The sequence below is a fragment of the Sus scrofa genome, chromosome 4, assembly GCF_054392235.1.
Source record: "Sus scrofa isolate SSC_HxYL_T2T_F1_AM1 chromosome 4, Sscrofa_HxYL_maternal_Yorkshire_Landrace_v2.0, whole genome shotgun sequence".
In the NCBI taxonomy this organism is placed as follows: Eukaryota; Metazoa; Chordata; class Mammalia; order Artiodactyla; family Suidae; genus Sus; species Sus scrofa.
In genome coordinates, this window is record NC_139386.1 from 67,876,120 (window position 1) to 67,891,531 (window position 15,412).

Here is a 15,412-nt window from a genome sequence, read left to right on the forward strand (position 1 = left end):
AGGCTTCCTGAGTACTTGGAGTGTGAAGGAAGCAGGGTCATGTGGATTTTATGCCCATAAGGTTGTCACTGCCAGCTTTATGTTCACATCTTCTCTATGCAAAGCATTTTAACATCTGTATAAAATGCTTCTCTCTAGCTTGTGGTTTAAAAAAAAATATATATATATATATTTTTTTTTTTTCTTTATAGGGCCACACCTGTGGTATATGGAAACTCCTGGGCTAGGGATCGAATCAGAGCTGCAGCTGCTGGCCTGTACCACAGCTATACTGGATCTGAGCTGCATCTGTGACCTACACTGCAACTTGCAACAATGCTGGATCCTTAACCCACTGAGCAAGGCCGGGGATCAAACCCACATCCTTATGGATACTAGTTATGTTTTTAATCTGCTGAGCCACAAAGGGAACTCCTTAAAATATTTTATTATTATTATTATTATTATTATTATTTTGCTTTTTAGGGTAGCCTATGGCATATGGAAGTTCCCAGGCTAGAGGTCAAATAGGATCTGCAGCTGCCAGCCTAGGCCACAGCCACAGCAATGTGGAATCCTAGCTACAGTACAGCTCACAGCAATACCAGATCCCACTGAGTGAGGCCAGGGATCAAACCTGCGTCCTCATGGATACTGGTCAGGTTTGTTACCGCTGAGCCACAAGGGGAACTCCTAAAATATACTCTTGATATAACTTTTGATTTTTCAAATTTTCTAAAATAACCAGGCATTGTTTTTATCATATCAAAATAAAGTTATAAAACCAGCAAATAAAAAAACTTAGTTGATAATAGTTTAATGTGATTGTATTTTTATTGATCTTTCTTTATCTCTCAGGCGATGGTACAGCATAACCGCATAGAGCTTCTCAACCACCCTGTGTGTAAAGAATATTTACTTATGAAATGGTGGGTATTAAGTGATGTTTCTTTTTAACAGTGCCCTTATTAAATTTATTAAATGTCTTCTAAATATTTCTGCTTAGTGGTATCTTAATATTTTATATTTTATTACTTTTTTATTAAAGTATAGTTGCTTTACAATGTTGTGCCAATTTCTGCTGTACAGGAAAGTGATATATATATACACACACACACACACACATACACATTCCTTTATATTATTTTCCGTCATGTTCTATCCCAAGAGATTGGATATAGTTCCCTGTGCTATACGGTAGGACCTCATTGCTTATCCATTCTAAATGTAATGGTTTGCATCCACTAATTCCACACTCCCAGTCCCTCCCACTCCCTCTGCCCCACTTTAATGTTCTACATCTTGAAAGTGAAATAAGTCAAAGGCAAATTTTAGAATGAAAATGTTGATATTATTTATCTTTGGCATTAAATGCAATATTTTTTGGTGTGGGAATTGTTATATAAAACATGAAGAAGCAGTCCTGGGTCCCACAGTTTAGTAGACAATGAAGTGACTTGCATATCCCTGGAAGGGCACTGAACTTGAAGTCAGAAGATACGAGCTAAAGTTTCTTCCACTACTTGGTGAGAGATTTTTTTAAGTGAGTCATAATGTCCTGGGAAGTTGCAATTCCTTTTCTAAAAATGAAAAAGGTAAATTCCAAGATCTTCTTGGTTTCAAGGTTCAGTGAATTTATCAAATCCTTTTTTGAGAGAGATTATAACTACTCTTTCTGCAGGTATCTTGAGTAAATATTTGTGCTTGAGATGACTCAGTTGTGGCTTGCCTATGTTTTGTAGGTGGGCTTATGGGTTTAGAGCCCATGTCATGAACTTGGGATCATACTGTCTTGGCCTCCTGCCTATGACCTTTCTTGTGATCAGTATCCGACCAGGTATGGCTTTCAACTCAACTGGAATCATCAATGAAACTAGTGACCATTCAGAAATATTAGACACCAAGGTATTTTCAATTGGTTTTTATATATTGCCTTTTTAATATTAAGGATTTTCAAAATTGTGTTTTTTTTTCCCATCAGAATACTAACCAGATAATAAATCAGAAGTATCAAGACTTTGATTAATACCAGTAGCCCACAAAATTCATATATGGTAGCAGTTCCTCCTAAAATCCTTTGTCAAATGACAGGGAATATAAATAAATAGGTCAATAAGTAAGGCTTATAAATTAACCTCGGAGGAACTGACATGTATGAGAGGCTAGCTTGAATGCTGAAGTATAAAACTTTAAAACAGGTATCCAGGGAAGCAGATTTCTGGTTGTCAGGGATTGTGGGGAGAGGAGAGTGATATTAGCAGGGGGACAGAATTTCCATCTGGAGATGATAAAAAAGTCAGGGAACTCAATAGTGGTGATAATTGTGTAACATTATGAATGTACTTAATGCTGCAGAATTGTACGTTTAAAAATGTAAATGTATGTGTAAAAATGTAAACATCTTTAAATGGCAAATTTTGTTATGTGTATTTTACCATAGTTTAAAAAAATTATACAGGTCTCCAGATTCGAATTCCTTTAGAATTCCATTGGCAATTTTTGAACCTCTCTTAATAAGGACATTATGAAATACATGTGTTGTTTGTATATTGGCATCATACTAATTTTCTGATTAAAGCAAAAAAAAAAAGGATAGAACACAGAAGTGAAACAAAAGAAAAAAGATAAAAATTTAATAGTGAAAACTATGAAGAAGTTTAAAGTGTTGTTTTTATTTTATATCCTTCATAACTAACTGTCTTTCACTTTTTTTTACTTCAGAATTCATATACTATAAATGTCTGTATGATTTTAGTTTTGTTATCAAGTATATTTGGATATTGCAAAGAAGTGGCCCAGATTTTCCAGCAGGTACATGATACATTTTATATCTTTAAAAGTTGAGAATATTTTAATATGGAGAATGTACATTAATTGCTAAACTATTATTGAAATAATACTTGTCAGAATAAAATCATAGAGCTTGATGAATATATATATATTGGAAATACTAAGCATAAACTCTTCAAAATGTGGAAACTGCATGATTTTAGATACAGCTTCTGGACTAGATGGTGCCCACTTAATTTATCTGAAGAAGAGATGTTTCAGGTTTACTAGTCCATATGGGTCTGCCTGGCTCTAGATGAACTTATGAAAGACTTTTCTGTGTTTTCTTTGATATCTGTTCAATATTTTGCTAACATACAGATTTTGAATTTGAAAATTTTAAGTGTAACTGTTTAGAAGGAACTTATTTGGCCCAAGGATCCATTTCAAATGGATCTTTGAATTCCTTTTCTAATAGGAATGCTTTTCTTTATTGGATAAAATTTCAAGTTATGATGACATCGGGGAACATGCTATAGTATAATTTTAACTTTATACTCTGTTTCTTTAAGTAGGTGAACCAAGTTCAGATCAGACCCAAGGTTTAAGTCAATTATGTGTACTGTAGGTCCTGATTTGGTTGATAAATGGTGTTGATCATTTCTTTTTTTTTTTGTCTTTTCCAGGGCCATACCCGCAGCATATGGAGGTTCCCAGGCTAGGGGTCCAGTTGGAGCTGTAACTGCCAGCCTACACCACAGCTCATGGCAACGCAGGATCCTCAACCCACTGAGAGAGGCCAGGGATTGAACCCGTGTCCCCATGGATACTGGTCAGGTTCGCTAAGTGCTGAGCCATGATAGGAACTCCTATTATTCTTTTTTGATGTATTTTTGTGTTAATTCTTATAAGTTATATAACTTTTATATAACACCTCATTTTCTGAGTTTACTTTGTTACATAATATGAACACAAGAATATTTGCATTAAAGAATATTGATGATATGGAGTTCCCTGGTGGCCTAGTGGTTAAGGATCTGGCATTGTCACTGCTGTGGCGAGGGTTTGATCCCTGGTATGGGAACTTCCACATGCTTCAGGTGTAGCTCCCCCCAAAAAAAAGAATGTTGATGACGATAATAACAGTGATTTGCATTTGTCTGATTTTTATTTTTTTGTCTTTTTTTTAGGGCCGCACCCATGGCATATGGAGATTCCCAGGCTAGGGGTCTAATCAGAGCTACAGCTGCCACCCTACACCACAGCCACAGCAATGCTGGATATTTAATCCACTGAGCAAGGCCAGGGATCGAACCTGCAACCTCATGGTTCCTAGATTCATGGCAGGAATTCCTATTTGTCTGATATTATGCACTGTAGTACTTATATATGTATACTTTCAGTAAGTTGTCACAATTCTGAGAGTATGAAATGATTTAGGGTATATTATTTAATCTCTCTTGTCATTATTTTTATTTTTTGGCTGCACTGTGTCATATAGAAGTTCCCACGCCAAGGATCAAATCCGAGCCACAGCTTTGACCTACACCACAGCTGCACCAACCACACCAGGTCTTTAACTCACTGCGCTGGGTGTGGGTTACATGATTTCTCCATCAGTTTTGATCTTTGTAGTTTCTTATTGATATTTAAATGGCCTGCAGGAAATGTGATGTCCAAAACATGAAATTATTTAAGAATAGGAAATGACGCCAAATCTCTATGGTAATTAAATGTCAGCACCGGTCCCAAACTTCCTTAGAAGCAGGTTTAGTTCATTTGCGTCCTGAGAAATCCACCTGCCTGTCCTTTTACAGTCAGTAAGGAATTACTAAACCGATTTGCAGCCTCCCAGGAGTTTCCTTAAGATGGAGTGGACTTTGGAGGAAAGCCCAAAAGCTTGTACCATTTCCTTGGGCTCCCAAAAATGCCAGGTCTGTAGGAGAGGCTGGGGCACCTCTAACACTGATCTGTACCCATGGCTCTGAGTTCGGTCCAGGATGGCAGGATCTGGCTCCTTGGTCTTAAGCTTCTCGCCAACTGCAATGCTGGAAAAATGTTACTGGTTACATATATGTAAAACTATCCATAAGATGCCAGGTCTCAGTCTCTACATGTGCTAACTCTTCATTCTTTTCAACCCTAGAAAAGGAATTACTTTTTTGATAATAGCAATGCACTTGAATGGATTATCTACACAACAAGCATCATTTTTGTGTCACCCTTGTTCATCAGCATACCAGCTTATGTGCAGTGGCAGTGTGGAGCGATTGCTATATACCTCTATTGGATGAACTTCTTGTTGTATCTTCAGAGGTAAAACCAGCTTGAGTGATTTCTTCCTCCTTTCGACATGCTTCATATCAAAACAAGAATTACTCTAATTACCATAAATTTATAGCTGGCTTTCTTTCTTTCTTTCTTTTCTTTCTTTCTTTCTTTCTTTCTTTCTTTCTTTCTTTCTTTCTTTCTTTCTTTCTTTCTTTCTTTTTCTTTTTAGGGCCACAGATGTGACATATGGAAGTTCCCAGGCTAGGGGTCAAACTGGAGCTGGAGCTGCTGGCCTACACCACAGCCACAGCAATGCAGGATCTGAGCTGTGTGTAACCTACACCACAGCTCACAGCAACACCAGATCCTTAATCCACTGATTGAGGCCAGGGATGAAACCTGTGGCCTCATGGATACTAGTCAGATTCATTTCCACTGCACCCTAACAGGAACTCGTATAACTAACTGGCTTAATTTTTTTTCAATTATTTGAGACTGTGAAGGTATCGTTTATATATTATTAAGAAAAAGGGGAGGGAGATTTGGAGTTCAGAGTGTAGACCAGGATTTCTCAACCTTGGCACTGTTGAAATTTGGAGCCGGGGCTAACCTGCACATGGTCAGATGTTTAGCAGTGGCCAGCGGTACCTACTAGACACCAGTAGCAATCCCCTCTCTATGATGTGACAACAAAAACAATGTCTTCACACATGTTTCCAAATATCCTCTGGGCTGAAAAATCACCCTGGATCAAGAACCACCGGTCTAGACAAATCTAGATTAAATGTGGGGAGCAAATAGGAATAAAATTATTGGCTACCTGGGTTTTACTCGGTAGTTTGGTAGGCATTTACTTCACATTAAAGCATCAAAAGGAAGTGATAGGCACGGGGTATAATAATGATATAAGAGAAGAAGTAAGAGGCCATTAGTGCAGCTAAAAAGAAGAAAAAAAAAGAAGTAAGCCCAACAGATTGAATTCTGGAGTATGGGGAGGGGGGGCTAAGCCGCTATCTCCCACAATCATTGAAGTGCGTTAAATATGTTATTTCAGTGAGTTCCCATTGTGGCTCAGCAGGTTAAGAACCCAACTAGCATCCATGAGAATTTGGGTTCGATTGCTGGCCTCACCCAATGGGGATCTGGGGTTGCCGCAAACTGCAGCATAGATTCAGGATGCAGCTCAGATCCAGTGTCACTGTAGATGTGGCATAAAAAAAAAAGTTATTTCACATCATCTTTACAATATCCAGGGTAAATGTTATTACTCGCTCTGTTTAAAAGAAACTGAAACACTGAGTTTAGGAACTGGCTGAAGAGCTTGGCTAGTAAGTCAGGATGGAGGCATATTTTACCAAAATCTTTCCATCCCCTGGGACCACGCTTTTCCTACCACAGGGGCTGGCTGCATTGTCACATTGTGAGCGTCACTGTGGGGATGCGCCCAGCCCTCAGGAAAGACAGGGGATGGAGGGAGCAGCAGTGACCTGGAGGACAGGAGGCTTCAAGACAGGTTCAGGCACTGCCACTCCCTCAGCCTCATCATTATCAGTGACATTAGGGAGTTACTAAGCCATCTCTGGGAACTGAGTTTCTGAGAACTTGAAAGGCCTTTTCAGCTTTAAAATCTTGTGACTCCCCTTTTTAACAAGCTATCCTTGCCAATGAAAAGTACATGTTAGTGGCAGGTGACATGCCTGTGACGTACCCAAACGTTTCTTTGTGTCTGTTGCTGGTGGAGAAAAGGGACACCTCAGGAAACAGTGGGATGGGGAATGCAAGTCACACCACCTTTGGGGACATGAGCTCAGTGACCCCATTTCCACTGGATGCAGCACAGGACTCCTCTCTACTCTCCTTCATCAAGCGTTTGGGAGCATTATCTTTGACCTGGGGAAGCTGTGATTTTTCTCCAAAAGTGATGAAACAACTAAAGATAAACATTAGGATTTCCCACTGTGGCACAATGGGTTGAGGATCCAGCATTGTCTCTGCCAAGGCTCAGGTAGCTGCAGAGGCATGAGTTCGATCCCTGGCCCAGCACAGTGGGTTTAGGATCCTGCATTGCCACAGCTGTGACATAGGTTGCAGCTAAGGCTTGGATTTTATCACAGGCCCCAGGAACTCCCATATGTTCCAGATTCAGGGAAAAAAAAAAGAAAGAAAGAAAAAAAAAGTAAGCGTTAGTAAGAAGGGGGAAAAAAATGGAGGAATGGTTTGAAAATAAAGACTTGACTCTTCAGGAATTCTCCTGTCTTCCTTTGAAAGTTACTGGCCTCAGCAACCTTATCTGGGAAACTTAGTACCTGGTACCTGGTACATACTGACCCTGAGTGAAATGCAATTTGACTAGAAAAGTAAATAAAGACTGTAATTCTATAAATGTTCCTAGATTTGAAAATTGTGGCATTTTTATCGTGATGTTGGAGGTGATCATGAAAACTCTGTTGAAATCGACAGTCGTGTTTGTCTTCCTTCTTGTGGCTTTTGGACTCAGCTTTTATGTCCTCCTGAGCATACAGGTGAGGTATTTGCGTGAGCTGTTGATTTTGTTGCTCTGAATATTGAGAATGCATGTTTATACTTAAATCTCCATGGTATAGAAAATTCATTACAATATTCAAGTATTTATAGCTGATACAAGAGCATTCACGTGATTTTTATTACAGGAAAAAGTACAGTCTTATTAAATGACTTTTTCTGTCAAAAAGTTTCCATCTAGTGCATGATGATTTGTTATGTTTGCAGAAAAAGATCTTTTTGATGACCTTACCACCAGTTTATCAGTAGTGCTTATGACTGTATTTCGGGAGCTATAGTCTTATGACATTAAAAAAAGTATTTTTTAAATGTGATTTTTCTCATTTCGCTCTCCAGGCAACATTCACTCATTACATACGTTTTGCATCTCATTCTCACCTTGCTGACTTTTCTCAGGATGCTTTCAGCTCGCCGTTGCTGTCTATAATGCAGACTTTCAGTATGATGTTAGGAGATATCAATTATCACGACGCCTTCCTAGACCCATTTCTGAGGAATGAATTGGCGTATCCATTTCTGTCCTTTGCCCTACTTATTACGTTCACCATGTTCGTCCCCATTGTCCTCATGAATTTACTCGTAAGTGATTTATCCTTGTATGTGCTGTTGGTTGATCGCTTGGGGTATTCAGTGACAACAATGATTTGTAGCCTGCTGATCTCCCTTCCTGAAGGAAAGAGGACTCCCATAACTATACTCATTCACTCACCATTCATTTGGTCCTGGGGGTGTGCCAGGCCGTGTGAGGTCAGGGGACACAAAGATGCATTCACTGGGCAAAACTTAAAAAGAACCTACTAGGAGTTCCTGTTGTGGCTCAGCAGGTTAAGAACCCAGTGGTATCCAAGAGGATGCGGGTTGGTTCCCTGGCCTCTAAGGATCCCGTGTTGCCAAAAGGTGCAGCATGGGTTGTAGATTGCAGCTGGGATCCTGTGTTGCTGTGTCTGTGATGTAGGCCAGCAGCTGCAGCTCCGATGCGACCCCTAGCCTGGGAATTTCCATATGCTGCAAGTGCAGCCCTAAAAAGAAAGAAAGAAAGAAAAAAGAACCTGCTATATACCAGACACTGATCCAGATACAACAGTGGTGAACTAAACAGACCGATACCCAGTCCTGACATGATTACTCGTCACGAAGTTAAGTAGTAAACAAATAAATATGCCCTCAGCTTCACCTACCCTTAAACGTATGCTTTTCCCTCCCAAACACATGGAAGATACAGATTCCTTCCATTCCCTCGGTTTACTGTTTTAGTCTTTCCATGTTGTCGAGTCACTTTTGTTGACCTTAGGTACTAAACTCCCGAAGTTTGCAAGGTTGCATGGCTGCACCAATTGCATTTGATATCACATCCACAATGTCCTCTCCAAAAATAATGGATTTTTAAATTAAAATGAATAGCAGATTCATTTGTGTCTTCACTTTTCACGATAACACAATTATTGGACCCACTGATGTGACCACCACTGTTGCAAAGTTATACAAGCTTTGCTGTTTGCCATAAGTGTTTTGAAGCTGCTGCTAGTGGCCACTGCTAGTGGGAGCACTGTAGCCAGAAAGACTACAAGGGCATGTTCAGGGGAGCCATTAAATTGGTAGTGATTCACTTCTGTGCTGTCCTTCAGATTGGTTTGGCAGTTGGTGACATTGCTGAGGTTCAGAAGCATGCGCTGTTGAAGAGGATTGCCATGCAGGTAAATGTTATATTTAATTATAACTTATGGCGACTAGCACCATCCTAATTAATCACGTATAATAAGCGTTGCTGATTTCTGAGAACATATCCATATATATTTATTTATTATTATTATTATTAGAGTTGACTTACAGTGTTAATGTTAATTTTAGGTGTACAGCAAAGAGCTTCAGTTATATATATATATATATATATATATATATATATGTATGTGTATATATGTATATATTCTTTTTTAGATTTTTTTTCCTTCTGGTTATTACAAAATATAGTTCCCTGTGCTATAGGTCTTTGTTGGTTGTTGTTTTTTTTTTTTTTTTTTCTTTTTAGGGCCACAGATGTGGCATATGGAAGTTCCCAGGCTAGGGGCTGAATCGGAGCTGCAGCTGCTGGCCTACACCACAGCCATAGCAATGCAGGATCCAAGCCGCATCTGTGACCTACACCACAGCTTATGGCAATGCGGGATCCTTTAACCTACTGGGCCAGGCTGCAGATAGAACGGCGTCACCACAGAGACAACATCGGCCCCTTAACCTACTGTGCCACAGTGGGACCTCCTAATTGGTGTTAATAAGACATAAGAGGACACAGTTTTCTTGAAACTGGGACTAATACAGGGTAGGTGAAGTCGCAGGAAGTGATGTAAAAAAACAGGGAAGCAGGACCGGGTGTATGTTGTGTGGGAAGCGGGGAGGGCTACAGTTTTAAATTGTGTGGTCAGGGAGGTTCTTACTTTCACATCATTTATTAACATCAACCACTGAGATACCCATACATTAAAAAGCATATGATCTTAGATTAGAAAACAGAATCTCATTTATGTGGTCACTAGATTAAATGCAGCTCAACAACAGACACAAAGGGCTCCCCCACCAAAAAAAAAATCAAAGATAAATTTGGCAAATGAAAACCAAAAAAATAGTTGAAAATAGGAAGTAGGAGCATTAAATTAAAGTCAACATAAAAACATTAAGCAAAAGAGGTTCCTGATGTGGATCAGTGTAAACAAACCTGACTAGTATCCATGAGAATGTGGGTTCAGATCCCTGGCCTCACTCAGTGGGTTAAGGGCCCGGCGTTGCCATGAGCAGTGGAGTAGGTCACAGATGCGGCTTGGATCTGGCCTTGCTGTGGCTGTGGTGTAGGCTGGCAGCTACAGCCCCAATTCGACCCTAGCCTGGGAACTTCCAGATGCCACAGCTGCGGCCCTAAAAAAGAAAAAAAAAAAATAAGCAAGATAAAAGACTGTATCTCTGAAAATAGAAATTATCCTCAAAATATGTCACGGCCAAGTCTTTTTGCACAGTGTGGAAGGTCTCAGAAGTCCTCTTCGATGTGCTGAGATTCTACTTTCCTGCTTCCATTGTGTTCCTTCAATTAAGCCCCGCTCCCTCTGTCCTGTGGAAGTTGCCCCTCCCACCATCCGCACCTCCCGGCGGTGCTCTCTTTGTCGTGTGGCCTCCCCTGGCTGCGGATTAATTGTCTTGACACGCCCAGTGTCAGGCACCGTCCCTCAACAGTGAACTTCTGCTGACTTAAACTGAACTCCTTCTTTAAACAGCTTCCTCCTCACTGAGGGCGCCCGCTGCCCCTGTCTTGTGGGTGGATGAGCTGAGAGGTAGAGGCAGGCGGCTGCGAGCCCTGGGTGAAGGAAGCTGGGCCAGCCCGGCTCCCTGTGTGCAAACCAGGACACAGAGGCAGTCTTCGGCGTGCTGTGCTAACACTGCTTCTGGGCAGCGTTCGGATTCCAGGTGCTTATTAAAGATGCCTTGCAATAAACCTCCGAATGCATTTCAGGTGGAACTTCATACCAGCTTGGAGAAGAAGCTGCCACTCTGGTTCCTACACAAGGTCGATCAGAAATCCATCACCGTGTATCCCAACAGACCCAGATATAGTGGAGGGCTATTAGTAAGTACATGTGACAAAATATCAACGTAAGTAATAAGAGAGTGCTCGACATTTGCTCGCCGTGTTATCCCTAAGGGTGCCTGTTTACAGGTATTTGTTCCCATCTTCTAAATGCTCAGCCATAGCATCTGAGTTAAGCCATAGCATGTGAGAGCAGATGGGTGGGGGGACCAGACATGCCCTTTAAGTACCTTTTCTTATCATCATAGTTAGGCTTCACTTATTTTTCCTAGTCATATGTCACTTACATAAATGTGCAAGTTGTGGGCACATGTGTAGAACAAACATGTATGTATATACAGGTACACACGCAGGAAATGTACATTATAGAGAACATACAAAGTGCCAAAGACTGAGCAAAGCCATTGCATTATAATGGAACAGGGACTATAGCAAGAGTCAGAAGTACTAGATGCCAATTCTAACCACACCTGGGCTCCCTCCTATCTCTATGAGCATCCTGAGTTCCTCGTAGGTCTGTTTCCTATGGTGTAGCCAGACAATGATAAGGTCAGTCTAAGTATCAGCCTAGGCTTTATTCTATTCTACACTATCTCCCTCTCTGATGTCACGCACCTCCACAGTTGCAGTATCACTACCGAACAGAGAAAGCTCGGTGATTTGGCCCTTTAGCCTAATGCTCATTGAGTTCCAGGCCCCTGTGTTCAAATGTCTACTTGACCTTGTCCCTGGTATGTCTCAAGGTTCCTCAACTTCCACAGCTTCAGAGCAGACTCAAGCAAAGGACTCTCAGGATCTTCACTACTCCCTCGTTTCCCTTCCTCCTGACCCCTACAGGGACAGAGTGAAAGCTCCATCCTTCTCCAGACTTTATTTCAATGAATGTCAACAGCGTTCATTTGCCTGTGCAAGATGTCACTCTGGCCGTCTCCTTTCCCTTCCCTCATCCCCGACACCCAGTCAAGCCCACATTTGGTCCATTTGACTTCTTTGGGTGGCCTGTGCAAGAGGCCGTCTTCTCTCGCCTGGATGTCTAGAATTACCCCATTCCTCGTCATTTCACACCTGCCCCTGCCCCACTCCAGTCCACTGATAGTTTAAAAATCACTAAGTTTCAAACATTATATATTAAAATAACATCTCAGAAATTTCCCCACGTGAAATTCAGTTGTGCTGGATAATCTACAGAGCAGTTTGAGAGAAATAACTAATCCTGTATAGAATTCCACCACTTATGATGGACATTTTTCATAAGAAAATATAAAATGGTTTGGTTATACCTTTTCCTAAACAACCTCCACTCCAGTTTACTCCTTCTTCTGTATTATTTATGCATCCTGTACTTCTTTCCTCTATTATAACACATGTGACTTTTTTTCAACTTTTTAGGGCCGCACCTGAGGCATATGGAGGTTCCCAGGCTGGGGTTGAATCTGAGCTGTAGCTGCCAGCCTATGCTATAGCCATAGCAATGTGGGATCTGAGCTGCATCTGCAACCTACTACAGCTCATGGCAACGCCAGATCCTTAACCCACTGAGCAAAGCCAGGGATCGAACCTGCATCCTCATGGATAATAGTCAGGTTCATTAACCACTGAGCCACGACGGGAACTCCTGTGACTTTGTTTTATAGCTCTTTACATATGTCTCTTTCTCTCAAGAGACTGTGAGCTCCTTGAGGGCCATGGCTGTGTCTTTGAATATCTGCGTTAGCATGTCTGTCTCAGGAGCTGAATCATGGCACATGTTCGAGGAATAGTTCCTGAATTGAGTCTTACTTCCATAACTATTCATCTTTTATCCCATAGCGTGGTGTACTTCACTATATCTTTTGCCCCCAAGAGACAAGACAAGAAATACCAAATGTTGATACATCTTTGGAAACAGAAATAATGAAGCAAAAATACCGGTATGTATTTTTCCTTTTATCTGTATTTAAGAAACTTAAAACTCTTTAAAAATAATGCCTATTGGAAGTTTATATTGTATATTTGTCTTTATCTATCTCATATATTAAGTCATGCTTTAATTGACTCATGTTGATAGTATCTGAGAATCATGAGATACTCTTTTGACCCAACAATTGATTTGCCGCTATTGACAAATCAATTCGCTGATCAGTATCCTGAACTGCATTCTTCATCAGCTGTTTGAATTCATCAAAGCTTGGAAAGCTTTGAGGATCCCTGGAGAAGCTATGTAGTGTAGAGTGGTCAAGCATGAGTGCTTTAGGGTTAGTTTACCTGCATTCAAAGACCTATTCAACTGTTTCTTGAGTGCATGACCCTGGGAAAGCCATTTAACCTTTCTGTGCAACAGTGTTTTAATCTTTCAAATGAGATCAGGAGTTCCTGTTGTGGCTCAGCAGGTTAAGCATCTGACATATAGTGCCCATGAGGATACAGGTTCAATCCCTGGCCTTGCTCAGTGGGTTAAGTATCCAGCGTTACAGCAAGTTGCAGTGTAGGTGGCAAATGCCACTTGGATCCAGTGTTGGTACAGTTCTGATTTGACCCCTGGCCTGGGGAACTTCTATATGCCACAGGTATTCCTGTAAAAAGGAAAAAAAAAAAAAGGAGTTCCCTGGTGGCTCAGAGGGTTAAGGATTTGCCATCATCACTGCTATGGCTCAGGTCACTGCTATGGTGCAGATTCAATCCCTGGCCTGCGAACTCTGCATGCTGTATGTAAGGCCAAAAGAAAAAAAAGAAAAAGAAAAAGAAAAAACACTATAGAACACTTGGAGTATGTAGGCTTCTCACTCAGGGGCTGAAAGGATAATTGAAAATAAACTGACAAAATATATGTCCTTTTAGGCTGAAGGATCTCAGTTCTCTTCTGGAAAAGCAGCATGACCTTATTAAACTCATCATTCAGAAGATGGAAATCATCTCTGAGACAGAGGATGAAGATTACCAGAGTTCTTTTCAAGACAGGTTTAAGAAACAACAGTTAGAACAAAGGAATAGCAAATGGAATTCTGTATTGAGAGCAGTAAAGGCAAAAACACACTCCCCTTAGCATGAGTTTTCCAAGCCTGCAACAGAGCTCCCTATGGAGGGTTGTGTGTTTTACAGGGTCTAAATTCCAACTGGGAAAGAGTGAGGAAAAGCAGAAATTTGCATGGTTCCTACATTCTACATAAGTAGACTCTCTTTCTGTCTCTCTCCATATTTTCTGCCAGTCACTCTGTACAGGGAATAGCATTGCTAATAAATTCAGGTTGGACTTTACCTTGCCTTATTTGAATGGGTAGAAAACCAATTTGCTAGAACATATATTTGCAGTGATAAGGAGTAATTCATGTAATAATTAAGCTAGAATACAAATGTCAATATTGGATTCCTGCTTAATAATTATACTATAGAGAAAGCATTAGAAAATCAAATATTGTACTAGGTCCTATCCTGTGATCTACTTTTTGTGTTAGAAGACTCTGTGTCTGGAACCCTGTGGGCTCTGTTCCTAGCAGAGTCCATCCCCCACCTGCTTGCTGCTCCTAACACAGCTGATTGTCACTCTGAGTTGAGACCCAAATGAATAGATTTTATGTTATGCATAAATTTTACTATATGTGGTATCTGTTATTTCCATATTTTTTGGTCTCCCAATGATGATAATTAATAAAATCTATATAGTCACCTCCATGATTACTGTGTAAGCCTGTTATTATTTTATTACATTAGCATTTTGAGATTTGCAAAAATGCCTCCATTATATATGGTCCCTTCACAGTCCCCATGCTCCTCAAACTTTGTGCATCTTGTGGCCATACAGAGCTTCACTGAATGTTTATTAAATGCCAAGAATGTGTGTGACACACTGTACCACACCTAGGTGGGGAGTACTGAAATAAATAGGTTATTGCACCTGCTTTCAAAGGTTTACAATTTGATGTCATCCTTCACTCTCTGAAATTCTCTCCTCCTTTTACCCCCAAACACTGCATTCTCCAGCTTCTTCCATTCTTTTTCTGATGGCTCTCCCTGTGCTTTTCCTCTGCTTCTCCTCTGGCTTCTCCCTCCTGCCTGTGAACTAGATGTTCATTCCTCTGAGATCTTGATCTCTTACCTTGCACACTCCTTTGCAATCATCGTAGCACAACTTCACTTAGGTTTGTATCTGACAAATTGATGTATCATCTGCCCCTTCTCCCAAAGTCCAGTTCTATATTTCCATAGTTCTTTAAATTAAAAACATACAAATATGAATGGGGAAACCAGTTCCTCCTGATTTCGTCTTTTCTATCAATAGGACCACCGCTATTCTCTCAGGCTTGA

General features: G+C 40.5%; 1 protein-coding gene across 30 annotated transcripts in view; it reads left to right on the plus strand.

Annotated features, from left to right (window-relative positions):
• The window catches only part of TRPA1 (transient receptor potential cation channel subfamily A member 1), a 253,695-nt gene extending 238,916 nt beyond the window's left edge, over window positions 1–14,779 (plus strand). For 22 of the 30 annotated variants that reach the window (XM_085022114.1, XM_085022097.1, XM_085022113.1 and 19 more), the window contains 10 exons: window positions 838–908; window positions 1,722–1,884; window positions 2,701–2,790; window positions 4,895–5,064; window positions 7,412–7,541; window positions 7,957–8,139; window positions 9,186–9,254; window positions 11,057–11,170; window positions 12,941–13,041; window positions 13,949–14,779. In XM_085022114.1, the coding sequence (XP_084878240.1) occupies window positions 838–908; window positions 1,722–1,884; window positions 2,701–2,790; window positions 4,895–5,064; window positions 7,412–7,541; window positions 7,957–8,139; window positions 9,186–9,254; window positions 11,057–11,170; window positions 12,941–13,041; window positions 13,949–14,153 (1,296 nt within the window). In that variant the 3' untranslated portion in view covers window positions 14,154–14,779. The remainder of the gene's footprint in view (window positions 1–837; window positions 909–1,721; window positions 1,885–2,700; window positions 2,791–4,894; window positions 5,065–7,411; window positions 7,542–7,956; window positions 8,140–9,185; window positions 9,255–11,056; window positions 11,171–12,940; window positions 13,042–13,948) is intronic. The other 8 variants (XM_085022120.1, XM_085022121.1, XM_085022119.1 and 5 more) reach the window with 1 other exon arrangement.
• Window positions 14,780–15,412: the final 633 nt, after the last annotated feature.